The sequence below is a fragment of the Synchiropus splendidus genome, chromosome 5, assembly GCF_027744825.2.
Source record: "Synchiropus splendidus isolate RoL2022-P1 chromosome 5, RoL_Sspl_1.0, whole genome shotgun sequence".
Taxonomy (NCBI): Eukaryota; Metazoa; Chordata; class Actinopteri; order Syngnathiformes; family Callionymidae; genus Synchiropus; species Synchiropus splendidus.
The window spans coordinates 3,929,535-3,957,224 of NC_071338.1; the positions used below are offsets into that span (position 1 = coordinate 3,929,535).

General features: G+C 44.1%; 1 protein-coding gene across 2 annotated transcripts in view; it reads right to left on the bottom strand.

Annotated features, from left to right (window-relative positions):
* Positions 1-27,690, bottom strand: part of nrap (nebulin-related anchoring protein) — a 117,599-nt gene that overhangs the window by 6,475 nt on the left and 83,434 nt on the right. For both annotated transcript variants that reach the window (XM_053866619.1, XM_053866618.1), the window contains exons 23-30: positions 27,022-27,333; positions 25,794-25,898; positions 18,399-18,497; positions 18,215-18,319; positions 18,018-18,125; positions 1,868-1,966; positions 1,684-1,788; positions 1,487-1,594 (exon numbers count right to left, since the gene is read on the bottom strand). In XM_053866619.1, the coding sequence (XP_053722594.1) occupies positions 1,487-1,594; positions 1,684-1,788; positions 1,868-1,966; positions 18,018-18,125; positions 18,215-18,319; positions 18,399-18,497; positions 25,794-25,898; positions 27,022-27,333 (1,041 nt within the window). The remainder of the gene's footprint in view (positions 1-1,486; positions 1,595-1,683; positions 1,789-1,867; positions 1,967-18,017; positions 18,126-18,214; positions 18,320-18,398; positions 18,498-25,793; positions 25,899-27,021; positions 27,334-27,690) is intronic.

Below are 27,690 nucleotides of genomic sequence, written 5' to 3' on the forward strand. Positions count from 1 at the left end.
TCTGTGTCCAGTGAGGGCGCTGGATTGCTACATACTGATTTTTTTTTTTTTTTTTGTCTCCCTCTCGGGCTGATGTTTATTATTTTTTGTATTTTTGATGTTGTACAATATCAAGGGGGCGGGGGGTCTTCCCCACAGAGAGAAGGGCTCTGTGTGGAAGACCTACCAAAGTACCATACTTATTAATTAAGACAAACACACAAGAACACATTTTTGTTTCACAATTTTTTGGGGACCTCTCATCGTCATAATGCTTTCCCTTGTCTCTCTCTCTTAATCTAACCATAAGTTAAGTAAATGGCTTACCTTGACCAGGACTCTGAACCAAACGTGCACCCTAATTATTATACACAACTTTTAATAATGTTTTAAGCTTCTAAACATTGTGAGGACATTTTGGCCTGTCCTCACAAGAAGGTGGCTTGTCAAGACTTGGTACTCACAAGTGTGGCAAAACATGCCCAAACCAAACACAAACACAAGTACAAACATAGCTACTCACCACCACTGATTCCCCCCCACCGATTGATTTTCATTTGGGGACTATTTTTCCCCATTCTTCCCTCATCTGCATGTGCAGATGTGTCGGAGGTGGCTGTGATCAAATGACTCAAAACACAGAGCCCAGAGGAGAAAAGGTATTTCTTAGTGATACTTAACCTTCCTCTCCTGTTAGCTGTCTGTTACCATCTCTTGCTGTTTCTTACCATCTCAGTGGGTCGGTTTTGGCCTGTATTCTAAATCAGCTAAAAATACACAAAAAGAATGATTCATAATCCACTTTGTTTCTAAACTTTTGTTTACATTGTTAGGCTTTCTTGTCTATGAAAATATCGGTTTATATTTATTCATTTATTTTTTCTCTCTGTGGAATCTGGTGCCTTTCTTTTGACAGACACCTTGTTCTCAATATTCAAAAGTGCCAAATGAACCTCAAGAAAATTACATAAATAATAAAAGTTACCTGACTATTATTGAGGGGTATAAGAACACATCTCCTACATGGAAAAGCACCTTCAGCACCAGTGAACTCTTCGCAAGACTAATTAGATGTGTCTGTGTCTTCCAGTTGATACTCTACATTGTCTTCCTCCTCAGAAAGCACCTCATCTGTATCTCTAAGATGCTGAGTGTCCTAAGCCTCATTTTCAGAAAAGATGATTATTTTCAATGTTGTTTAAAATTAAGCTCTTCATGCATTCATTTAAAACGTAAAAACACAAGAGGAAGGTTAATAGAAGCAAAAGAAAAGGTGAATAGTCAGAAAAAAAAGAAAAAAAAGAAGAGAAAAGAAAAAAATATTGCATTGCCTTACATCAATATTGCACACGGGCACATTGTGATGAATGTTCAAAAGATCATTGAGTAGCACTATTTTGCTCTTTGTTGCTTTCACCACAAACAATACAAGCAGAAGAAGAAGCAGTTGACAAAGTCTGATATTAATGTATAACAGTAGCCCAAAACTTGTTAATTGAGAACTCACGTCACTAGCAATCTCTCTGGAAGCCTTGGCTGTTTGGAATGGGATGGCATCAAATCTCAGGTCGCAGCCCAACATCTTTACTTGCTCCCCCGAGGCCTTGTAGACTTTCTGCATGTGAGGATCAAAGTTGTAAATGTTTTTAAGAGGCTATTGCAACTATGACAGTGGCGACTAGCAGATCAAATTGAGGCACTTACATCACTGATCTGTTGGGCATTTATTTTGGCTCTAATGAACTCTGGGTGATCTGGGTGTAAGGTGTACTTGTTCATGTCTACATTGGTATTTGACTTATACAGTCTCTGCAGAAAAGACAAGCACATTTATTTCAGATTTGTAATGGGTGTGCTTTGAACTCCAAAAACATAATTTGTCTCACACCTCACTGCACTGCAGGTAGCTGTTTTTGGCATGGATGATACCAGGAGAGTCTGTTACAGATGTAAACTTTAGACTTTCTGGTAGTTGACGATAGTTCTTCTGCAAAAAGAAGACAAAAAGTAGTGAACGTGCACACAGGTTGAGCAAAATTTTAATTCAGAATCAAACAGTGTTCCAAGGTCATCCCCCATCTTTCTGACTGTTCTTCATCATGTTGACACTTGTTCACCGATATATCCTACTCAGTCCATCATACTGTCTGTATCGCCTTTCTTAAACCACCATGTGTTCCTCTCTTTAATTTTTTACTCTACCGTTACTTTGAGTGTGCAAAAAGGTTTCTTAAAATTACAAAAAATAATAATAATGACAACAAAAGCAATTATAATATTAAGAATAATTTATGTGTTGAATTGGTGCGCAATTTTTTTTTCAAGATGATGTGCATCGTGCTGTATACCTAACTTTGTTTACTTTATAGCACCAACCAATATGTTTCGATACACGCCACTATCAAAATACTCTTCGGCATGCAGTGCCAAGTATCAGTACTTTTCAATTCTCTTGCATTTCAGCGAGTGACACATGCATTTTAACCATTTCAAATAGTCACATGTTTACGAAAACACCATACCCAGAGTGACACAATATTAAAGCAGTGGAGCATTCAGCAAGTGGAGCATTTGGGGATGGGTCTTAGGCGCAGAAGTCTGCAGGAGCAATGTGAGGTGAACTGGCAGCGACAGAGAAATTGAGGCCGGTAGTGGACTCCTGAATGGAAATTTTCATTTTTAATCCTGACTGGATGATGTGTTGATAAAGCCAAAGTTACAAGTAATCACTACAAAGCTGCTCTTACTGATCACCATAGAACTTCTGGTCTCAAATATCATTTGACAGCAAGACATGGCATCACAGATGGAAAATCATACACACTAACACTTTAAGAAACAGATTCTTTCTCTTTCCAGTACAAGTCTCCAGTGATTGGTTAAAATGCCCATCTTCACTGAGGGTTGAAAAAAGAAGATAGGGAAGTAATACAGTCATCATCATACTGATTTCATGGTTACAGAAGTTGCTTTACATTCATTGACATCCAGCACGTAGAATTGAGTAATTTTACTTTGATGTCTTATGCTACAGTGTTAGTATACTAAAGTATACTACTGAAATGTTAACAAATTCAGTAAAAACTGTCTTGGTTTGGTCTTTGTTGAGAGGATTTTGAATAGTTCCTACAACATGATTCATTACAAATGCCACGGTTTTGTAGCTGCATATAGACAAAATGCCCACGCTCAGTGTACTGAGGAACCAGGATCATCAAATCAGTTGGTTTGATCTACATGTCAGGGAGTCTGACATGTAGAGTTCCTGCCATGAACCTGTCGTGGACCAGTTGTGCTCCTGTTATGGACATTGTGGTCCTTTGAAAGTGGAGAAACAAAAGACTACACTAGCGACCACTGACTACGTGATGAAAGTGTCAGTCTGCCCTGAACACCTAAAATGTAAACTCTGGACCCACTGCACCAACTTCATCAAAGAGCAAAATGTACCACAGGCAAGGTTGAGACTCCACCCTGTTTCCCCCCTGCACGTCACTTCCTGGAGCAGAACCTGCATGGACATCCCGTGCTGTAGAAATGGACCATGTTTACCTTTCCACCCTGAAACATTGTGCCAGTGGGCTGATGCTGGTGTACAACCTGTCCCTGGACCTCCAGCCTGATTAACATCCTCCACCATTGTTCCTCTCACCAAGAAATACAGGACCACATAACCAAATGAGTACAGGTCGGTGATGGTGACTCGTGTAATCATGGAGTCCTTTGAGCGCCTGGTACTGCAACATCTGAAGACCATCACTGCCCCCCTCCTGGACCCACTGCATTTTGCCTTCAGAGCAAACAGGTCTGTACACAATGCAGTGAACTTCTCCATCCACTTCATTGTATAGCATCTGAACTCTGGATTCTTCAACTTGGCGATTATTCAAGATGGCGCAGACGAAGGCTAACCTGGAATTATCGTGGCTATGACTCCGTCTGATTTACTACCAGTATTTTTGCTGTCAGTTTCAGAGTTAGTTCACCTTTTGGCTGGGCGGAAGAGACTGAGGAGGAAAGGGAAACGCGCCGGTGCGCTCCTTCGCCTTCGTCGAAGAGGATCACGCACTCCACTTCCCGAGATAATCCTCTCCAACGTCCGCTCGCTCAGCAATAAGATAGATGAACTGGCGCTGATGTTGAGAAGGAACAGAGACTTTTACTCCTCTTGTGTTTCGTGTTTCATAGAGACGTGGTTGAGCGATCTTATCCCGGACACTGCGCTTCAACTGGAGGGATTCCAGCTTCATTGCGCGGACAGGGTTCCGGAGCTCACCGGCAAAACCAAAGGTGGAGTAGTGTGTTTCTACATAAACGATCGCTGATGTATGGAAGTGACGGTGATTTCTCAGCACTGCTCTCCCTCTCTGGAATATCTCATAGTGAACTGTCAGCCATTTTACTCCTCACGTGAGTTCGCTTCATTCATTCTGGCTGCCGTATATGTCCCGCACAGAGCAGATGTACGTGAAGCTCAAAATGTGCTCGCGGATCAGATTCTGCATGTGGAGCGAACTTTCCCGGACTCTTCTGTGATAGTGCTTGGTGACTTCAACAAGGCAAATCTGAGCGAGGAGCTTCCCTAGTACAAGCAGGTGGTAAAATGCCCCACCAGAGAGCATAGCGTGCTGGATCACTGTTACACATCACTCCGCAACTCTTATCCAGGATCACAGGACTAAATGACTACAGACTGGTGGCACTGACATCTGTGGTCATGAAGTCCTTTGAGCGCCTGGTTCTATCTCACCTGAAATCCATCACTGCTCCTGCCTTCAGAGCCAACAGATCTGTGGACGATGCAGTGAACCAGGCCCTTCATTTCATTCTGCAGCATCTGGACTCCCCAGGAACCTATGCCAGGATCCTGTTTGTGGACTTCAGCTCTACTTTCAACACAATTCTCCCAGCACTGCTTGAGGACCAGCTTCGCCAGATTAACGTGCCTTCCTGACCAGCCAGAGTCAGCGCGTGCGGCTGGAGACGACACATGGACCAACACTCGGACCCTCACCATCGAGTCTCTTCAGGGCTGTGTTCTCTCTCCATGGCGCTTCTCCCTGTACATTATCTGCTGCACCTCCAGCCACCAGTCCGTGAAGCTGATCAAGTTTGCGGATGACACCACCATCATCAGGCACATCTCAGATGGAGTCACAGTTTCTCTGTCCCCTCTCATGTTGGCTGGTTTACCCATTCCAATTGTGGACTCCTTCTGCTTCCTAGGAACCACCATCACAGAGGACCTCAAATGGGAGCCAACCATCATGTCCCTCATCAGGAAGGACCAGCAGAGAATGTTCTTCTTGAGGCAGCTACGAAAACTACGACTACCGACAAAGTTGCTTGTGGAGTTCTACATGCTCATCATCCAGTCCATCCTCACTTCCTCTATCACCGTCTGGCACAATAGCGCCACCTTCAGGGACAAGAGCAGACTGCAGCACATTGTGCGCTCTGCTGAGAAGGCGATCGGTTGCAGCCTGCCACTTCTTCAGGACCTGTAGGACCCAGAGATGTCCAGGTCGAATCTGAGCCGATCCTTCTCACCCTGGTCATGGACTGTTTGTTCTTCTTCCCTCTGGCAGGAAGCTATGGTCCATCCAGACCAGAACCTGAAAGGAACAGCTTCTTCCCCTCAACCGTCAGACTGTTGAATTCGTGAGCAGCTTATTTTATTTTATTTTATTTTATTTTTTGACAGCACTTTCTTCCAAAGCACTTTCCTAGTTGGTGGGATCCCAATAAATTTGATTCAGAATCAGATTCTGATTCTGGAACCTATGCCAGAATCATGTTTGTAGAACTCACCTTGGTCTTATTAGGTCCTCTGTGAAGTGCCTGCAATAATCAGCTTCCATGTCTTCTGACACTGACATCATGTTTCTGGCTCTCACTTTGGCTTCCTAGTGGGCAATCTCTCAATCTCTCTCAACCCTCCTTTGAGATCTTTGAGGCTGTGTTTTTATCAACAAGCTTACTTCCCACTGTGTTCACCCTTTTAGATTATATTAGTTGGCATTTATTAGAAGGGAAATTCTTAGATCTTCTGTTTTGTCTTTCAGTGGTGAAATCTCCAAAGAACATATTTTTTAGCTCTCCTTTCATTTGACAATATCTGGTTATTATTGTCTGTGGCTGTGGAGCTGTAGCTTTTGCGACCGTATTGCCTGGTGTCTTTTATGTCTACAATTGAAAGGCCAAGTTCTGCCTCTGTACAGCATTGTAACCATGCATGATATTGGTGTAGGATTGACTCATGAGTATTTGCTTCTTTGGTGGCATATTTGTGTGTTGGTGGGTCTGAGGGAGCACGACCTTGAAGTCTGCATTACAAAGTCACCTGCTATGATATGAACTGTGGTGTATGTTCCATATATAAGGCATATATATGTCCCATATATATAAGCCATCAGTTGTTCACATACCCCGTCTTCCACTCTTACCAGAGATACTGTTTCTGTCCAAGTTATCATCTGTGCGACCTGCCAACTCTATTGTCATGTCCGGAACGGATTACTATCCCAATAATCCTGCAGTCAGTACCCTGAGTTCATCCATTTTATTTGTCCTGGTTCTGGCGTTTGATGAGGATATGCTAGAACTCATTTATGTGTCCTTCTTTTCAGCCATGTGGGGATGCCAGCCTGGCAGCCATGCTTCCTCTCCCTCCATCATGTCGTCCTCCTGCCGGTGGGGATGATGATCCATGAAGAGCCCAGTGTGCAGGCTAGATCTTGTGGCATGTTATGTGATTGGAGTCACTCCATGATCTCATGCTTAGGAGATCCAAGTAACGTTGTCATCGTGACAGAGTCCACATGACATGTCAGATAAACAATTGTTCCAATTCCTACTTAGAGATTGGATTGCATTCTGAACGCTGCTTATATCAGCCCTGCTTGCTAATGTACGCACCCTAGGAAACAAAAGATGGGAGGCAAAATCTGTTCTTCACTCTCCTCCTTATCCATTACTGTCTCATGTAAGTGGTATTGTATGCAGTGTATCAATTAAGAAGCCAAGTGATATAATTGTTTCAAAATCATAATATAACATGCCAAATAAGATGATTGTAATGTTTGTGATGTGTCAAAGAATTAAAAATACACTCACAATGGGAGTGAGAACGTGTTGTTTTAAATGGAAAATATTTCCAGGTTTCTGAATTTGATTTTCATTTGGTGACTATTTTTCCCCATTCTTCCTCATCTGCATGTGCAGATGTGTCGGAGGTGGCTGTGATCAAATGACTCAAAACACAGAGCCCAGCGGAGAAAAGGTATTTCTCAGTGATACTTAACCTTCCTCTCCTGTTAGCTGTCTGTTACGATCTCTTGCTGTAACTTACGATCTCAATGGGTTGGTTTTGGCCCGCATTTTAAATCAGCAATAAAATACACTCAAGAGAATGATTCATCATCCATTGTTTACATTGTTATATTATATATAACAAATATTATATTGTTATGATGGCGGCGTGCACGGGTGCAGCGGCTCGCAGCTCTCCAACTTGGTGCTTGTTTTTATTGTTTTTAGTACTTTTTTCGGGTGTTTTGTTTGACATATGCGACGCCGTTACCACATACAGTCGGCAGTGCCTCATCAACCTGGGTCTCCGACACAATCTCTGTGTTACTGGCGATTACCAATGGACACAAAACATACCCAAGGACATATGGTCAGCCCGCCCAGCAGGCGCAGAAGGCGGCGGAGAGAGAGGAAGCAAAAGAGGGTATGCCGGTCGGGCTCCGATGCGAGGTTACGTAAACAACCACATCGACCAGCACTGCCGAGCCTCTTCCTCTCTAACGCCAGATCCATCGCCCACAAAATGGACGAATTGGAGCTACAGATGGCAACTACGAGTTTCGTACGGAAATGCAGTATTATATTCATCACAGAGACGTGGCTACACTCGCTGATCCCGGACGCTGCAGTCGAGCTCGCAGGACGCACGCTACACCGGCACGATAGGAACAGAGACTCCGGTAAGAGCTGACAAGGGGGGCTCTGTGTTTACGTGAACATCGAGTGGTGCTGTAACAGCAGGATCATTGACACACACTGTTCTCCTGATTCAGAGGTTCTGACAGTCTCGTGCAGACCCTTCTATCTCCCAGTGGAGTTTACAGTCGTTATTGTGATCGCTGTTTACATCCCACCGCATGCTAACGTTAGCAAGGCTCTTAGCTTTCTGCTTAATACCATAAACAAACAACAGCTCGCCCATCCCGACGGGGTTGTTATTGTTGCCGGTGACTTCAACCAGGCGTGCCTAAAGACTGTGCTCGCTAAGTTCACCCAGTTTGTGGATTTTGCTACAAGAGGGGAAAATATTTTGGATCATGTCTACTCCAACATCAGACATGCTTACAAAGCAAGTCCCCTACCCCATGTCCATCACCCCCACTTACACCCCCCTGCTGAGTCAAACAAAGCCTCAGTCAAAGACAATAAGAACCTGGCCTGAAGGAGCACTCTCTCAGCTGCAAGACTGCTCTTTGGGACATATTCTCCAGCCATGACCTCCAGGAATACACAGACACCGTACTCTCCTACATCAGGAACTGTGTTGACACTGTTACTGTCAACAAGAGGGTCAGGTTGTTTCCTAACCAGAAACCCTGGATGAACAGCGAAGTGCATTCCCTCCTGAAACACCGCAACACTGCCTTCAAGTCAGGAGATGGGGCAGCATATAGAGCAGCCAGGGCAGACCCGAAGAGAGGCATCAGGGAAGCCAAGGGAGCCTACAAGAGGAGGATTGAAGATCACTTCACTGACAACAACCCGAGAAGGATGTGGCAGGGATTGAATCACATAACCAACTTCAGAAGCAGCAACCAGGAAACAGCTCGGAGGGACATCTCGCTGGCAGAGCTCAACCACTTTTTTGCCCGCTTTGAGACGGCCAGGCCCTCAGCTGACACACCACTCCCACCCACCCCCGGCACAGACACATTGACGCTTCAGGAGCATGAAGTGAGACGTGTGCTAAGGTCAGTGAACCCCAGGAAGGCGGCCGGCCCCCGACGGAGTGCCAGGCAAGGTACTCACAGCATGTGCTGACCAGTTGAGTGGAGAATCTTCAACCGGTCCCTATCACTGTCCATTGTCCCACCCTGCCTCAAAACCTCCACCATCATCCCCATCCCTAAAAAGTCAGCAGTGGACAGCCCAAACAACTACAGGCCTGTTGCACTTACGCCTGTAGTCATGAAGTGCTTTGAGAGATTGGTCTGTCAGCACATCAGGACTTGTCTGCCCCCCACTCTGGACCCCCACCAGTTTGCCTATTGACCAAACCGATCCACCGAGGAAGCCATCACCATAGCACTCCATACCGCGCTGTGTCATCTGGAGCATCAGGGAAGCTACGTGAGGATGCTTTTCTTGGACTTCAGCTCAGCATTTAACCACATCATCCCGGAGATCCTGGTCCAGAAACTGTCCCACCTGGGCCTCTCCTTCCCCATCTGCCTGTGGGTCAAAGACTTTCTGACTGACCGCCCACAGTCGGTCAGACTCGGCTCCCACCTGTCCAGCACCATCACACTTAGCACTGGTTCCCCACAAGGATGTGTCCTGAGTCCCCTCCTGTTCACGCTCTACACATCCGACTGCTCCCCGACCCATCAGTTTGCGGATGACACCACCGTGGTTGGACTCATCTCAGGGGGGGATGAGTCTCACTACAGAGATGAGGTCAACAGACTGACTACATGGTGTTCAGGAAACAACCTTCAGCTGAACACCACAAAAACAAAAGAACTCATCCAGGACTTCAGACAGGGCAGAGCGGACCCAGCCCCTCTCCACATCCACGGTGACTGTGTGGAGAGGGTCCACTACATGAGGTTCCTGGGCGTGCAGGTCTCTGATGATCTCTCCTGGCCTGCAAACACCACAGCGGTGGTGAAGAAGGCTCAGCAACGTCTCCACTTCCTGAGGGTGCTCAGGAGAAACAACCTGGAGGAGAAGCTGCTGGTCACCTTCTACAGAGCCGCCAAAGAGAGCGTCCTAACGTACTGCATCACAGCGTGGTACGCAGGGTGCTCAGCTGCAGACAGGAAAGCTCTGCAGAGAGTCATCAACACAGCCCAGAAGATCACTGGCTGCTCCCTGCCCAGCTTGGAGGACATCACCAACTCCCGCTACCTTAGCAGAGCCGGCAACATCATCAAGGACTCGTCCCACCCCAGTAACTCTCTGTTCGACCTGCTACCGTCAGGCAGACCGTACAGGTCACACAAAACCAGGTCAAATAGATTCAGAGCAGATAGCTTCTTCCCAAAAGCAATCTCAGTATTGAACAAAAACAACAAAACCTGATAAAACACCAAAATTCATTATTACTGACCACATCGATCACAGTGCAATAAAGAAATAACTATGTGCAATAACAAATCACTGAAGTTTACATCCGGATAAGTGCCACTTTCTGTCATTACGCTCTTTTACTGCCGCTACTTGTGTATATATTATTATTTTTTTTTTTAGTACCTACTGGTTGTTCTCTGCATGCTTGTTTTTTTTATATATTCTTTTGTACATTGTTTGCACCAAGGCAGTAGCGCTCAAATTTCGTTGTACACTGTACAAGGACATTAAAGGCTATTCTATTCTATTCTATTCTATAAATTAACCTCAAGAGAATTACATAAATAATAAGAGGTAATATCAGTTACCTGACTATTATTGTGGGGCATAAGAACGCATCTCTTACATGTAAAACTTATATTAATAGATAATAATAATAGATGTGAGCAGACGGTAGTCTCAGGAGCTGCCGCACGAAGTACTTTAATTTGCTTAATTATCGCCCCTCACTCATTTTAAACACACAATAGTGGCCTTTTCTTCTTTTGCCAAGTTACCAAAGTGACGCCTAAGTAACATTTCTCTCACTGACTTTGATTTTCCTGGACTTGTGAAGAAATATTTTGGCATGCATTATTTGCGTTAAAGCATGTGTTTTCTCGTTTTCCTGTTTAAATGTTCATGAGGGGGGCAAATTGGTGCGGGGGTGGTTGAGTAGGTATCGGAAGGATGCGAAGAAAGAAGGGGAAGTCTGCAGGTTGTTTTATGGAAGGGTGTTGGGGAGGAGGAAGTGAACGGTCTTGTCAGTTCTTAGGTGTGGGTTACATGCACATGGGGAGGAGGGGAGTGTCTTCAACTCTATGGTTCTGTCCTGAGTCAGTGTTTTTGCTTCTGACTGTTTCTTATATATACACTCTTGTATATGTCCTAATAACAGCATGTGTATTTTTTGTGTACTACAGGACCAAACGGACATTCTTTAATCTGAGCACTGTGCCATGATTGGTGCAACAGCTGTGGGGCCTGGAGACGGTGGGCAGGTGGTCAGAATCATTTCTTTGAATGCAGGAGGAATAAATTCCTCAGTAAAGCGTTCCAAAGTGTTTAAATACATAAATACCTTGAAAGCAGATGTAATATTTCTCCAAGAAACCCACCTCATAGAATCAGATCAGCGAAAACTTAAGAGACCATGGCTTGGACAATTTTTCCATGCCAAATTTAACTTAAAAACGAGGGGAGCTGCAATATTAATCAGAATTAACGTACATTACTCAGTTAATAGGGTTATTCAAGAGCAAAATGGCCGTTATTGTCATGATTCTGCCTTTATTTTGGTCAAGTGGGTCTGTTTTGTTTTCTCCCTCCTGTCTTCCTGTTCCTGTGGCACACGGCTGGAGCCAATCAACCTCTCATCACCCCAGTTTAAGAACACCTGGACTCCAGCAATATGTGCCAGATCGTTTGCTTCATTTCCTCCAACTGGTAATCTGCGTTCGTTCCTCTCTAGCCGCATACATTTATCCGATGTCTTGAATTATCTTCTGTTTAGCTATTTCTATACCCTGGTGTTCTGAGTTTTTGCATTTTGACTCCCTTTGTTCTCCCTGCTCTGTGTGGCTTCTTGGTTTTCTGTTACTTCCTACTCATGCGTTCGTTTTGACGACCTCGATAGTTTACCTTTTATTTTATTGCTCATTGTGTGTTTGCTCTCCTGTTACAGACTCTTCTTGCATTCTTTCTCCTGGTTCAGTGACTCTTTTCGCTTGGACGCCTTTTGTTATATATGTTGTATCTTGTGATTAAATTATTGTATTGACTCGCTCCTGCCTCCTGTGACTCTTTCAACTCTTTACTTGGGTTCCGCCCCGCGTCTAGAACCATCACAGTTATGCGATAGTGACAGGAACTCTATACCATAAACCTGTGGTTATGGTGTCTGTATATGACCCCAACTGGGATGACCAAGACTTTTTGAAGTCGCTTTCCTTCCTGCCGAATTTAGACTCACATCAACTGATAATGGAAGGTGACATGAACTTTGTATTACAACACACAAATCAAAAGCAAAACACAATAGACTTTCCAAAAGTGCCCAAACACTCACTATATTTATGGAACAACGTGGTTACATTGATCGCTGGAGGTTCCTTCATCCCTCAAAAAGACAATTTTCCTTTTTCTCACATGTGCATCATACTTTCTCCAGGATTGACTACTTCATTATTGATAAATCTTTTGCTTCTGATATTGTGTCAACTACTTACTCTCCTATCACGGTCTCAGACCATGCAACTGTGATTTTACTTTTGTAGATCTGAGCTTTGAGATGAAACCTAAACAACTTGGATACTAGCGCTCAGACCCTTCATTGTTGACTGACAATAGTTTTTGCATACATATTTCAGATTTCATGAAGTTCTTTTGTGATACGAATGTGAATAGTGAAACCTCACCCTCTTTACTTTGGGAAACTATGAAAGCCGTTTTGGGAGGTAATATAATCTCTTATGCATCCCACATGAAGTTAACACAAATGACAAGTCCATGCTCAACGGTATATCCCCTGAACCTGATGGGTTTCCTGTGCAATTCTATAAACAATTTATCGACCAATTAGCCCCATTATTATTATTAGAGAAGGTTGAGAGGTACCGGCTAGATATAGTCGGGCTCTCCTCCACGCACAGCCTGGGCTCTGGAACCCAACTCCTCGAGAAAGGCTGGACCCTCTACTTTTCTGGAGTTGTCCGTGGGGAGAGGCGTAGGCTTGCTCATAGCCCCAGAGCACTGCAGCTTCGTGTTGGGGTTTACCCCGGTGAACGAGAGGGTCGCGTCCCTACGCCTACGGGTTGGGAACAAGTGTCTCGCGGCGGTCACGGCTTACGGGCCGAACAGGAGGGGCGTGATTGGGAAGAACGGCCTACCCGATCTGAACCTGAGCGGTGTTCTACTACTGGATCCAGGCACCAGGACACCCTTGGCCTGAGGTCTATGATAGACCTTGTGATCGTGTCATCTGACCTTTGGCCACGTGTCTTGGACACTCGGGTGAAAAGAGGGGCAGAGCTGTCGACCGATCACCACCTAGTGGTGAGTGTGATCCGCTGGCAGGGGAGGAAGCCGGTCAGACCAGGCAGGCCCAAACGTATTGTGAGGGTCTGCTGGGAACGCCTGGCGGAACCCGCTGTCAGTGGCGTCTTTAACTCCCACCTCCGGAAGAGTTTCTCCCAGATCCTGAGGGAGGTAGGTGACATGGAGTCTGAGTGGTCCATGTTCTCCTCCTCCATTGTCAGTGCGGCTGCACGTCGTTGCGGTCACAAGGGCTTCGGTGCCTGTCGTGTCGGCAATCCCCGAACCCGGTGGTGGACACCGAAAGTAAGGGAAGCCGTCAGGCTGAAGGAGGAGTCCTATCGGGTCTTGATGGCCTGTGGGACTCCTGAGGCAGCTGACGTGTACCGGCAGGCCAAGCGTGCCGCTTCCCGTGCAGTCTTGGAGGCAAAAACTCAGGTCTGGGAGGAGTTCGGACAGGCCATGGAGGAGGACTATTGGTCGGCCTCAAAGAAATTCTGACACTCGCCTCAGAAGGGGGAAGCAGTCAGCAATCAGCCTCACCAGTACTGTTTACAGTGCGGGGGGAGACTGCTGACCTCGACTGGTGATGTTGTCGGGCGTTGGAAAGAATACTTTGAGGGTCTCCTCAATCCCGCCGTCACGTCTTCCATTGAGGAAGCGGGGGCTGAGGACTCGGATGACTCTCTCATCATCCGGGCTGAAGTCACCGAGGTTGTTCGTAAGCTCCTCGGTGGTAGGGCCCCGGGGGTGGATGAGATCTGTCATGAGTATCTGAAATCCCTGGATGTTGTAGGGCTGTCGTGGCTGACACGTCTCTGCAACACCGCGTAGCAGTCGTGGACAGTGCCTCTGGATTGGCAGACCGGGGTGGTGGTCCCCCTGTTTAAGAAGGGGGACCGGAGGGTGTGTTCCAACTACAGGGGGATCACACTCCTCAGCCTCCCTGGAAAGGTCTATTCCAGGGTACGAGAGAGGAGACTTCGGCCAATAGTTGAACCTCGGATCCAGGAGGAACAGGGTGGTTTTTGTCCCGGTGGTGGAACACTGGACCAGCTCTATACCCTCCATCGGGTGTTCGAGGGCTCATAGGAGTTCGCCCAACCAGTCCACATGTGCTTTGTGGATTTGGAGAAGGTCTTCGACCATGTCCCTCGCGATGTCCTGTGGGGGGTGCTCCAGGAATATGGGGTGCAGGGCCCTCTGCTAGAAGCTGTCCGCTCCTTGTATGACCGGAGCAGGAGCATGGTTCGCACTGCCAGCAGTAAATCAGACTTGTTCCCGGTGCATGTTGGTCTCTGCCAGGGCTGCCCTTTGTCACCGATTCTGTCAATTAGTCAGAATTTAATCTCTCCTATTTGCGGACGATGTTGTTCTGCTGGCCTCATCGGACCGGGACCTTCAGTATGCACTGGGGCGGTTTGCAGCCGAGTGTGAAGCGGCCGGGATGAGGATCAGCACCTCCAAGTCTGAGGCCATGGTTCTCGACCGGAATAAGGTGGTTTGCTCTCTCCAGGTCGGTGGAGAATTCTTGACCCAACTGATGGAGTATCTCGGGGTCTTGTTCTCGAGTGAGGGAAAAGGGGAGCGTGAGATTGATAGACGGGTTTGTGCAGCGGCAGTAATGATGCGGTCGCTGTATCGGACTGTTGTGGTGAAGAGGGAGCTGAGTCACAAGACAAGGCACTCGATTTACCGATCAATCTACGTTCCCACCCTCACCTATGGTCATGAGCTTTGGGTAATGACTGAAAGGATGAGGTTGCGGATACAAGCGGCTGAGATGAGTTTCCTCCGCAGGTTGGCTGGGTGGACCCTTAGAGATAGGGTGAGGAGTTCGGTCATCCGGGAGGAGCTCGGGGTGGAGCCGCTGCTCCTCCACATCGAGAGAAACCAGTTGAGGTGGCTCGGGTATCTGATCCGGATGCCCTCTGGACGCCTCCCTGGGGAGGATTTCCGGGCATGTCCTACCGGGAGGAGACCCCGGCGAAGACCCAGGACTTGCTGGAGAGATTATGTCTCCGGTCTGGCCTGGGGAGAGCTGGAGGAGGTTTGTGCGGACCGGGAAGTTTGGGCTTCCTTAATTCTTAAAAAAAGTAAAAATCCTCTTTCCAGTTCATCTTATAGACCCAAATCTTTACTCGAAGTGGACTTGAAAATTTTGTCCAAAATACATGCTTGTCATTTGCCTCGAGTGGTTTGGGTTCGGTCCACATCTGATTGCGTGGGTGAAGCTATTGTATTCTTCTCCTTTTGCATCAGTCTGCATTAACACACAAAGGTCTAAACCCTTTTCCTTACACAGAGGAATACATCAGGGATGTCCACTTTCTCCAATTTTATTTGCTGTAGCCATTGAGCCACTGTCCATTGCTTTAAAAACAGAAAATAGCCTGAAGGGTGTCCAGAGATGGGGATCTGCACACAGAGTCTCATTGCATGCGGATGATTTGCTTCTATATGTTTGTGATCCCCTGCCTAACATTCCCCGCATTTTACAGATTTTGAGTAACTTTGGTTCAGTATCCGGATATAAACATAATATTAAAAAATACATTGATTTTATCCTATTTAAGAACCTGCAAAAATATACCACCTTTGTTATTACCATTTCAGTTATCAAATACTGAATTTGAATATCTGGGCATCATCATTACCCGCTCTTTTCGTGACCTGAAGTAGAGGAATCTCACAGCTTTAACAATTAAGGTAAAATCAGACCTACAAAGATGGAATCATCTTCCGCTTTCCTTGGCCGGAAGGATACAAACTATTAAGATGAACGTCTTACCTCGATATCTCTATGTCTTTCAATGCCTGCCAATATATCTGCCAAAATCTTTCTTTGCATCTTTAAACGCATTCATCTCCTCCTTCATTTGGGCTGGGAAGCATGCAAGCGCTAACAGGTCTTTATTACAGAGAAGCAGACACATAGGTGGGCTGGGACTGCCAAACTTTCTAGGGTACTACTGGGCAGCCAATGCTCATAAAATTGTTTTGTGGTTCTCATCATCCCTAGGTAGTTGGCTACAGATGGAGTCCGACTCATGCATTTCTACGTCACTGAAGGCACTATCTTGTAGTCCCTTACCATTAAAACTATCATTATATTCATCTAATCCATTAGTAATTAACACACTTAAAATCTGGTCACAAATGAGAAGACATTTTGGATGGCTCACCATTCCTCAAGCATCTCCTCTTCATGTTAACCATCTATTTATACCAGCCAAGATTGACTCTCGCTTTCGGGTTCTTGAGAGAGAGGGCTTGTCCTCTATAAGTGATTTATACATTAATGGCACATTTGCCTCATTTGATCAATTACGTACTACCTTCAATTTTAACATCATCTGACTTTTTCCGTTATATGCAACTACAGGACTTCACCAAAACTGATACCAATTCATTTGCCCAGATATAAATTTTATTGACATTGGAGATTATTGATTAATTATTTCAAGAACTTGGGGCCAGAATAAAGGTGTCCTGCTTGTATTGATTTTGTTGCCTGCCTGCCTGCAGACCTCCTGTCAGTGCCTCCCATAATAAATATGCCACGTATGTACCTCTATGCATCAGTTACTGCACATATATTTTTCATTTTCTTTCTTCTATTTTATTATTATTATTATTTTTTATTTTTTTTTCTCAATTTATGTATTTATTTTTTCTCATGGTTGTTTACTTTGTTTGGTTTGCCTCTATGTTCTTCTCTCGCTGGTATTTTTGTCAGTTTTGTCGTTGCTTAACACATGACTCACACATTTTGAAGGATGACTGTTGAAGACAGAAAGGAGCAAGGAATAGGGTTAGAAATTCTGTTTTTGTTGATAAAAGTGAAAAAAATTATGTGAAACTGCGCCTGTATTGTATGATGTTCTTCTAATAAAATATGTTATAAAAAATAATAATTATATACTATTAAGTACAGAAACATCTATGGTGTTCTTGGTAAATTTCGACCTATATATATTTACTGCAAAAGGAGGCAAAAAAACAAGTTTTTTTTTCTTTTAAAAATAGAACTTTAGCACAAATATAAATGGAAAATAGAACATTGTGGTGGGAGCAAGCTTTCTTTTTTTGTGACAGTACCATAAATAGATTGATGTCACTTGCTCTCATCACAGCAAACCTTGTGATTATAGGAGTCATTTTGATGACATTTTCAGTAGCTACTCCTAGCACCTTCAGCACCAGTGAACTCTTCACCAGACTAATTAGATGTGTCTGTGTCTTCCAGTTGATACTCCACATTGTCTTCCTCCTCAGAAAGCACCTCATCTGTATCTCTAAGATGCTGAGTGTCCTAAGCCTCATTTTCGGAAAAGATGATTATTTTCAATGTTGTTTAAAATTAAGCTCTTCATGCATTCATTTAAAACGTAAAAACACAAGAGGAAGGTTAATAGAAGCAAAAGAAAAGGTGAATAGTCAGAAAAAAAAGAAAGAAAATATTGCATTGCCTTACATCAATATTGCACACGGGCACATTGTGATGACAACTATTTTGACACTATTTTGCTCTTTGTTGCTTTCACCACAAACAATACAAGCAGTAGAAGAAGCAGTTGACAAAGTCTGATATTAATGTATAACAGTAGCCCAAAACTTGATTGTGTTAATTGAGAACTCACGTCACTAGCAATCTCTCTGGAAGCCTTGGCTGTTTGGAATGGGATGGCATCAAATCTCAGGTCGCAGCCCAACATCTTTACTTGCTCCCCCGAGGCCTTGTAGACTTTCTGCATGTGAGGATCAAAGTTGTAAATGCTTTTAAGAGGCTATTGCAACTATGACAGTGGCGACTAGCAAATCAAATTGAGGCACTTACATCACTGATCTGTTGGGCATTTATTTTGGCTCTAATGAACTCTGGGTGATCTGGGTGTAAGGTGTACTTGTTCATGTCTACATTGGTATTTGACTTATACAGTCTCTGCAGAAAAGACAAACACATTTATTTCAGATTTGTAATGGGTGTGCTTTGAACTCCAAAAACATAATTTGTCTCACACCTCACTGCACTGCAGGTAGCTGTTTTTGGCATGGATGATACCAGGAGAGTCTGTTACAGATGTAAACTTTAGACTTTCTGGTAGTTGACGATAGTTCTTCTGCAAAAAGAACACAAAAAGTAGTGAACGTGCACACAGGTTGAGCAAAATTTTAATTCAGAATCAAACAGTGTTCCAAGGTCATCCCCCATCTTTCTGACTGTTCTTCATCATGTTGACACTTGTTCACCGATATATCCTACTCAGTCCATCATACTGTCTGTAGTACCTTTCTTTAACCACCATGTGTTGCTCTTGTTAATTTTTTACTCTATCGTTACTTTGAGTGCGCAAAAAGGTTTCTTAAAATTACAAAAAATAATAATAATGACAACAAAAGCAATAATAACATTTTGAATAATTTATGTGTTGAATTGCTGCACATTTTTTTTTTCAAGATGATGTGCGTCGTGCTGTATACCTAACTTTGTTTACTTTATAGCACTAACCAATATGTTTCGATACACGCCAGTATCAAAATACTCTTTGTCATGCAGTGCCAAGTATCAGTACTTCTCAAGTCTATTGCATTCCAGCTAGTCACACATGCATTTTAACCATTTCAAATAGTCACATGTTCACGAAAACACCATACCCAGAGTGACACAATATTAAAGCAGTGGAACATTCAGCACGTGGAGCATTTGGGGATGGGTCTTAGGCGCAGAAGTCTGCAGGAGCAATGTGAGGTGAACTGGCAGCAACAGAGAGATTGAGGCCGGTAGTGGTCTCTTGAATGGAAATTTTCATTTTTAATCCTGACTGGATGATGTGTTGATAAAGCCAAAGTTACAAGTAATCACTACAAACTACTACACTACATTTGAGAGCAAGACATGGCATCAAAGACAGAAAACCACCCACACTGACACTTAAAGAGACAGATTCTTTCCTTTTCCAGTGCAAGTCTCCAGTGATTGATTAAAATACAAATGTGTTTTACGTTAAAGAAACCAATTTTTCATTTATTTTAGTCTGATCATTTCAAAGAGGTAGCACTCTGATGCATCAGTGGTCTGAGACTACAGGGTTGAAAAAAGAAGATAGGGACATAATACAGTCATCATCATACTTTGTACATGAGGCATTCATTCAACTGGTTTCATGGTTACAGACGTTGCTTTAGGTTCATTGACATCCAGCATATTCAACTGAGTAACTTCACTTTGATGTCTTATGTTACAGTGTCAGTATACTTATGTGGTCCTTCAAAGTGGAGAAACAAAAGACTACACTAGCGACCACTGACGACGTGATGAAGGTGTCAGTCTGCCCTGAACACCTCTGTAAACTCTGGACCCGCACCACTGCACCAACCTAATCAAAAAGTACCACAGGCAAGGTTGAGACCCCACCCTGTTTCCCCCCTGCACGTCACATCCCGTAGCAGAACCTGTACGGACATCCTGTGCTGTAGAAATGGACCATGTTTACCTTTCCACCCTGAAACATTCTGCCAGTGAGCTGACGCTGGTGTACAACCTGTCCCTGGAGTCTTGAATTAACCCTGGCCTGGAATTATTGCGTGTGTTATTTTGCTTATTTTTGTGTTTTGATGGAGCAGCTGTGTGTTCATGATCCGTTCGATGGATATCAGGGCTATGGCGCCATCTGACTTACTACCAGTATTTTTTGTGTCAGTTTCAGAGTTAGTTCACCTTTTGGCTGGGCGGAAGAAACTGAGGAGGAGAGGGAAACGTGCCGGTTCGCTTGTTCGCTTTCATAGAAGAGGATCACGCACTCCGCTTCCCGGGATAATCCTCTCCAACGTCCGCTTGCTCAACAATAATACGGATGAACTGGAGCTGATGTTGAGAAGGAACAGAGACTTTTCCTTGTGTTTTGTGTTTCACAGAGATGTGGTCGAGCGATCTCACACCGGACACTAAGCTTCATCTGGGAGGATTCCAGCTTCACCGCGTGGAGAGGGTTCCGGAGCTCACCGGCAAAACCAAAGGTGGAGGAGTGTGTTTCTACATGAACTATCGCTGGTGTACGGACGTGATGGTGATTTTTCAGAACTGCTCTCCCTCTCTGGAATGTCTCATAGTGAACTGTCAGCCATTTTACTCCCCACGTGAGTTCGCTTTATTCATTCTGGCTGCCGTATATATCCCGCCCAGTACAGATGTACGTGAAGATCAGAGTGTGCTTGCGGATCAGATTCTGCATGTGGAGCGAACTTTACTGGACTCTCCGGTGATAGTGCTTGGTGACTTCAACAGGGCGAATCTGAGGGAAGGGCTTCCCAAGTACAAGCAGGTGGTAAAATGCCTCACCAGAGAGCAGTGCGTGCTGGATCACTGTTACACATCGCTCTGCGACTCTGATACCGCCCTCCCTCCAGCTGCACTGGGACTCTCTGACCACTTGATGGTTCATCATGTTCCCACATACAAGAAGAAGCTGAAGCTTGCAAAGCTTGTTGTAAGGAGCATGAGGATCTGGACAAGTGAAGCTAGAGAGGAGCTGCAGGCTTGTATGGAGACCACAGACTGGGAGGTGTTCAGGGCCGGTACCAATAATCTGGATGAGTATGCGGACACTGTGACTTCATGGATCAGCTACTGTGAAGAGTGCATATCCAAATGACAAACCTTGGTTCACAGCTAAACTCAGACAGATTCGACGCCTTACTGATTACATTGCACAAGTGGCTGTGGGTTTGGTTAGAATTAGCGTTTGATGGGACATACACAGCCATCAAGATGGCAAAAGTAAACTGTACTGGGTGATATATGCTTTTGCACTTGAAATTTGTATACTCCAGGTCTCGGGAACTTTCGCTCGCAATGGTCTAAACGTAGGTACATCAGTTGTTGTTCACATAGGTGCCCCGTCTTTCGCTCTTACCAGAGATACTGTTTCTGTACAAGTTGTCAGCTGTGCGACCTGCTAACTCAATAGTCATGTCCGGAACGGATAGGTAGAGCCAGGTTTCCATTATTATCCCAATAATCTTGTTTGTAAGTACATACGTACGTAAATGTATTTCCTGCAGTCAGTACCTTGAGCTCATCCATTTTATTTGTGTCAGATCTGGCATTTGATGGGAACATGCTCGGACGAGTTTTTGTGTCCTTCTTTTCAGCCATGTGGGAATGCCAGCCTGGCAACCATGCTTCCTCTCCCTCCATCGTGTCCTCCTCCTGCCGGTGGGGATGATGATCCATGCAGAGCCCGCTGTGCAAGCTCGATCTTGTGGCATGTTATGTGATTGGATTAAGTCACTCAATGATCTCATGCTTAGGAGATCCTAGTAACGTTGTCATAGTGACAGAGTCCACATGACATGTCAGATAAACAATTGTTCCAATTCCTACTTAGAGATTAGTTAAATGATAACTAGTTTCCCAGTACCAATGGAATGTTGAACAGACATCCACCCACTCTTGTTGGGTGAAGACAGGAATGTATGTTTTGTCTGGAGCTTCCAGGAGGTCTTGTCTCTGTGACTCTGCCTGGAAGTCAAATGTGGGCATGGACGTGTGTGACAAAGTGTATCTGGTACAAGGAACTGCCTTGATCCAGTCTCCATTTAATGTTTTTATACTTTGAACAATTTGATGCCTAGCAATGGTATGGGATACTGAGCGAAGCCAAGCGATGCCAAGCGATGACACGATGTTATGCATACGTCGAATAAACTGAAATTTGTATCCCAGTACTTCTGTGGTTCCTTCTGTCCCCGACTTGACGCACTAAAAGTGTATAACCTGCTGACCCGGACAACCATGGCGGCGACCTGTCCAGCTGCAGCTGCTTCGGCTCCCGGTAACACAGAAACCTTATTGGGAATCTTGCCATTGAAACGTTTTTAGCATCAGAAGTCAAGCAAAACAGCGTAGGAACAGTCTCTGACCGGCAGAATACCATTAATATGAGAGTAGTCAGAAATTTGAATCCCGTAAGCCTGGAGACGCGGACTGCTCTACACAACCTCGGCCTGCTACACCGGCCAGATCCAGCGGTCTACAGAACAGTGGAGTCTCCCCCTAGCAGAGACCATTCCTGGCTACATCGGAGCCGTCCCCAGCTACATCGGAGTTCTTCCTGGTGTACCCGGCTACATTGGAATCATCGCTGGCTACATTGGAGGCGGTGCGAGACAAAGCAGAAGCTGCTAATATCAGCCCTGCTCGCTAATGTATGCTCGCTAATGTACTCTCCTTGGAAAACAAATCGTTTGTAAGCGGCCATGATACCTCACTTTCACCATTGAACGTCCCGGAACTGACATCAGCATTGTCTGTATGTGGTATTCTGATTTTTCTCCTGTGAATCACCATTTAAACAAACCAGCATGGCGAGGTAACAACTCGCCTCATTCATTCATTAATATGTGAGAACTAGAGAAGGTCACCAGACGTGATCCAAGACGATCCGATCATAAAACTAGGCTTTTCTATTGATCTGTAGTCACTGCCCAAAACTTGATCTGGGAGTTGGGAGTAGCGTGTGCCGAGACACGGTCACGCCGCGGACGGTTTGTGTGTTGTATTTTGTATATTATTCGGTGAAATCATTTGATCCAGTGGAACATGTTCACTATCCTTCAGTCAGACCGCATCAAGCCACATGCACTATACAGCTGAGCCATTACTCCGCCACATTAGCATCATGGACCATCAGCAGCACCAATGGACGATCAAGATGTGAATAGAGAGCTTGTTGAGACTGACAACAGCAATGAGCCCGCAATAAAGGTGCTTCTCCTCACCCTTTCCTGCCTTCACCCCTGAGACCCAACACCACAACTTTGAGTCAACATTTTACAGTTGCATCTGCCCGTGCACTTTGCCATTTTACTTACCTTTTTAAATAAATAATATAAAACCACAAGTTAATTTTGCTGCAGAGTCAGAGCATGCAACACTCCAACCCGCAATGTGCTGTTTTGACAGCACAAATTTAACTGATTCATGACAATATTGAGTTTTAGACAAAATTCATTAGATTGCCAGGAAGATGTTGACATTTCATGATGTCTGACTGTACTTTAGTTCCGCTGGTCTGTCTTCATCAAGCCACACACACTCAAAAAGTTTGTTGGATGTGATAGACTCATTGAGACAGATGTGTGTCAAAATACTGAGACTAGCCATTAATCTGTTTGACAAAATCAAAAAGTAATACAGTGCAGTGCAATATATTTATTTTATTGTATTTATCATCCATCCATTCTCATCTACTTTTATCTGTTCATGAGCAAGGGTCTCTCAGGTAACCCAAGACAAAACTGTCCTTGACTTGTTGTGCATCCATGATTCTTACGCTAATATTATATACACCAGACAAATTAGCGGATGAACATACCAGGCCATCAAGTCAATTTGTTGCAATTTAGCATGCCGACCTGGGTGATTGCCTGGTTCACCTAAACCTAGAACCGCCCAGTCTCGGTCATCTTAGCATAAAAGAGTAGTTAGTTACAATTACAAAATTACTTCACTCTGCACAGAAACACTATTCCTCACAATTCAGGAATCTCATCAACATAATTCAACAAGTATGTGAACTGTGAGCTTGTTGGGACGGACAGAAGTGAAAGGCCCAGAACAAAAGAGCTCCCCAATCCCTGCTTCACACCTAAGCCTCCAGACCAGAACTTTTAACATGACGCTTTACGGAAACCTGGTAGCACATTATTAAAGGCTTTTTTTTGTTTTGTTTTTAAAGCACTACATGATTAAGGAGCATGCAGTGCAGTAGATAAGATGACATTTTGGATCAGACCATCGCTTTGTCTAGGACAATGATCCAAAACACACTGCTGCTGGAGCATGTATGGCATCCAAAGATCAACTGGGTCAAAACTCCACCAGAGTCACCAGACTTGAATGAGTGGATCTATAATAATAATAATAATAATAATAATAATAATAATAATAATAATAATAATAATAATAAAATACACGCACATTGAGCTTTTGAATTCAAATTAAAACCTTTGCACAATGGCAAATTACCATTTACAAAATTTAAGAATGGGAATAGCACAAAGAAGTTGTCTCATGAACACATTCTTGCCACAGACAGGCTCCTCAGACCTATTCCTATTCGGCTTTGTGTATGAAGAGAAAGTCACCTCCAGTGACTGGAGCTCTGCTGGGAGTCCGCTAGAACTCTGCTGGACCCGCCTTACTGTGTGTGTGTGTGTGTGTGTGTGTGTGTGTGTGTGTGTGTGTGTGTGTGTGTGTGTGTGTGTGTGTATATATATATATATATATATATATATATATATATATATATATATATATATATGGTGCAATCGTGTCCCGATACCACTTTTTTGCTGACCGACTCTGAGTAGTCATTTCAGCTTGCTGATGCAAATACCATGACAGCTGTTTAAAATTATATTAATTGTTATTATGAATTTGTTCAACACAAACATGACACCACTGCCACAGATTTTAATTTTAACATTTAACCATCAGCTTGACCTCCTCATATCCATGTCAATACTTAACAATCCCTTTGATATTAACTGACTAATTGCCACGGCTGTAACAGAATGTGACGTTTCACTGCCAAAACGTAGTTTCCGGCATCTAGCGCAGTGTCGCTTGATGTGAGAAGCTCACTCCCCAGAGAGCAGCCAAAACCCAACTCGCTTGGACATCTGAGCCGAAGTGGTTTATTATTTAATTTCTCGCCACTTTTCTCGGGCCGAGTTCCTGTCTGAACAATCCTCAGTGGCGAGTAGCTTCACAAAAAAATGTACCGCGCATTGGTATTTAGTATTAGTACAGTCTGTTACCACCCTGATTTGCGAGAGAGTTTTTTTTTTTACAGAGGCCTGTAAAACACTCCAATGTACTGAATCCATGGAATATACTTTACCTACTGTTGCAGGTAAAGGGTGCTGTCATGAGCAAGTATTCGATGAGTTCGTGTACAGCGAAATAGGCCAGTATCGGTGCAAATATGGATACTTGTGTCGTATCGGGACATCGCTAGTTTGTGTACTTCTTATCTGATTTGCTGACATCAAACATGGGCTGTTGGCTGGATCTCAATATGTCTAACTAAACTAATGGAAGGTCTGTGTGAGTCATCTGTGAAATCAAATGTTAAATTACAACGAGAGCTTCATGAAAAGGTATTCACATAGGCCAGCTGTCAACATGAGGGTTGCCTTCGCCAAATAGACTGGCTTAATAGGGTAGACTCATTTGTTAATTGCAAGTGCAATTTGAACTTCATGACACCTAATTGGTGTGATTGCAATACAGTCACCAGCTTAGACAAGGTTCATCTGTATAGAGACAAAAAGCTAATCACAAAGTACAGTGGTGTTATGTCAGTATACATGCATAAATGTGTCAATGTGAGGCACAAACATTAACTCACCTCACTGATCAGTTCCCCCGCCTTCTTAGCAGACACTAGCTGGGGTGCACCAGCACCATCCCAGGCCACTCCCTTCATGAAGCTGAGGTCTGATTTGTACAACTTCTAGAAAAGGATAATAAATCACTCCATGAGCGTACTCATGATTGAGTGGAACTGACTTCTCTCTGGGGCAGGAGACTCATACTGATCCACAAAGGAGCATTTTTTGTTTCAACCAAACATACACACATAGTTTAATAAATCAAGTGTCCTCTGAAACAAGCAGCACCAGACTGAGAGTGAAATGATCACAGTCTTCAAACACCTGGCTGGTGAAAAGGTCATTGGCTACAACCAAACATGCACCCACTGCTGCTCTTTGAGAGCCTTGCTCTAGGTCTTACCGATTTATCGTGTCCTGATCAAAATTGTGCTGTGCATCTTATTTCTCAGTAGTGCTGGGTGAGAGAGTGTGACATTGCGTGGAAGAGGGACATGTGATTCGGGAAAAAGTGCAAGAACATCATAGGAGCAAGCACCAATGTAGTGTTCTGAGTCACAAACGTAATGATAATTTTTTTGGGGGGATGTTTTGAAAACCAATGATCATCTGGACGTGGACGCTCAATTTAAATGTGGTGGACAAGCTACGTCTTCTTTGTGTCTTTCAATATGCTGCACCAAAACTCTGGAGTGAATGCAAAAAAAAAAAAGTTTTAGAATCAACAGACTGACTTCTTGTCTATCACATGAAAAGAAACAAGCTTCAAATGTTAAATCTCCGCTACATCAAAACCATCATCGTTGATGATCAACTTGTGCATGCAGAGTGTAATGTCTTGATGTTGACTGTTCACCTGGCACATAGGCTTTTATTCCTATAAAAGCCGATGTGCCAGGTGAACAGTGAAAGTATAGAATGTTTTGCTGTACTCATACTCATCTCAATAAATGTAAGTTGAATGCAGCTGTCACTAGGCTATTCTGTTCCGCTTCAGTCATGGATGGAAACATAGCTTATATACCTATCTCCACTTGCTGCTCAATTTCTGAAGTGATTTCAACTGGACCTGAAGCACAGACACACAGCAACCACTCCACTGCCTGAGCAACTGTCGCCACTAATGTGAATAAATTGTGACTATTGCACCAAGGCTTTGAAAATTTGAAATTATGAATTATTCAAATCAAATTCTCAAGTCAAATTCTCCAGAAAAAAATGAAATCATTTTAAAATCACCCTTACCTCACTCTGCAAGGCATACGCCTTTTTGGCCCACTTGATCTTCATGTCATCAGGCAACAGCGTGAACTCGTGCAGCCTGTTCCTGCAGTCCTGTTTGCTGGCCAGTGCCTGAGCATTTTTCGCCGTCACCAGATTTACCATGTCATTGCCAAGGTGGTATTTCCTGTTAGATGTCAATGCATCCTTACGGTACTCCTGGTCACTGGCCAGACGGCCTGCCTGCTGGCAATGCACCATATATGGGTCATCCAGAACACTTTTGGGTCCAATATACTTCCCTTTTTCCTGAAGGTGGTTATATTTATAATTGTACTGCAAGAGAACAAAAAATGTGATGGGCCTTTACAACATATGAGTGTAATAATGTGAATAATTTGACAATACAAGACATAGCATTACTACAGTATATATCTTGATCATCTGTGAATGCTCCAAAATGAAAATAGAACCTGTTTCAGGAAACAAACAACCAAGCAAAACCATCCCAGAATGTGTTACTAATCACCCTCACAGTCAGTCAACATAGACTTTACCACACGATGAGGTCTAAGTACAATGTTCCATACAGTTGGTTAATTAACATGATCATCACAGTTTTTTTTTGTTTGCTTTTTTTTTTTCTTCATTTTTTTCTTAAACCAATGTTTGTGAAATTTGTGAAAAGTTGTA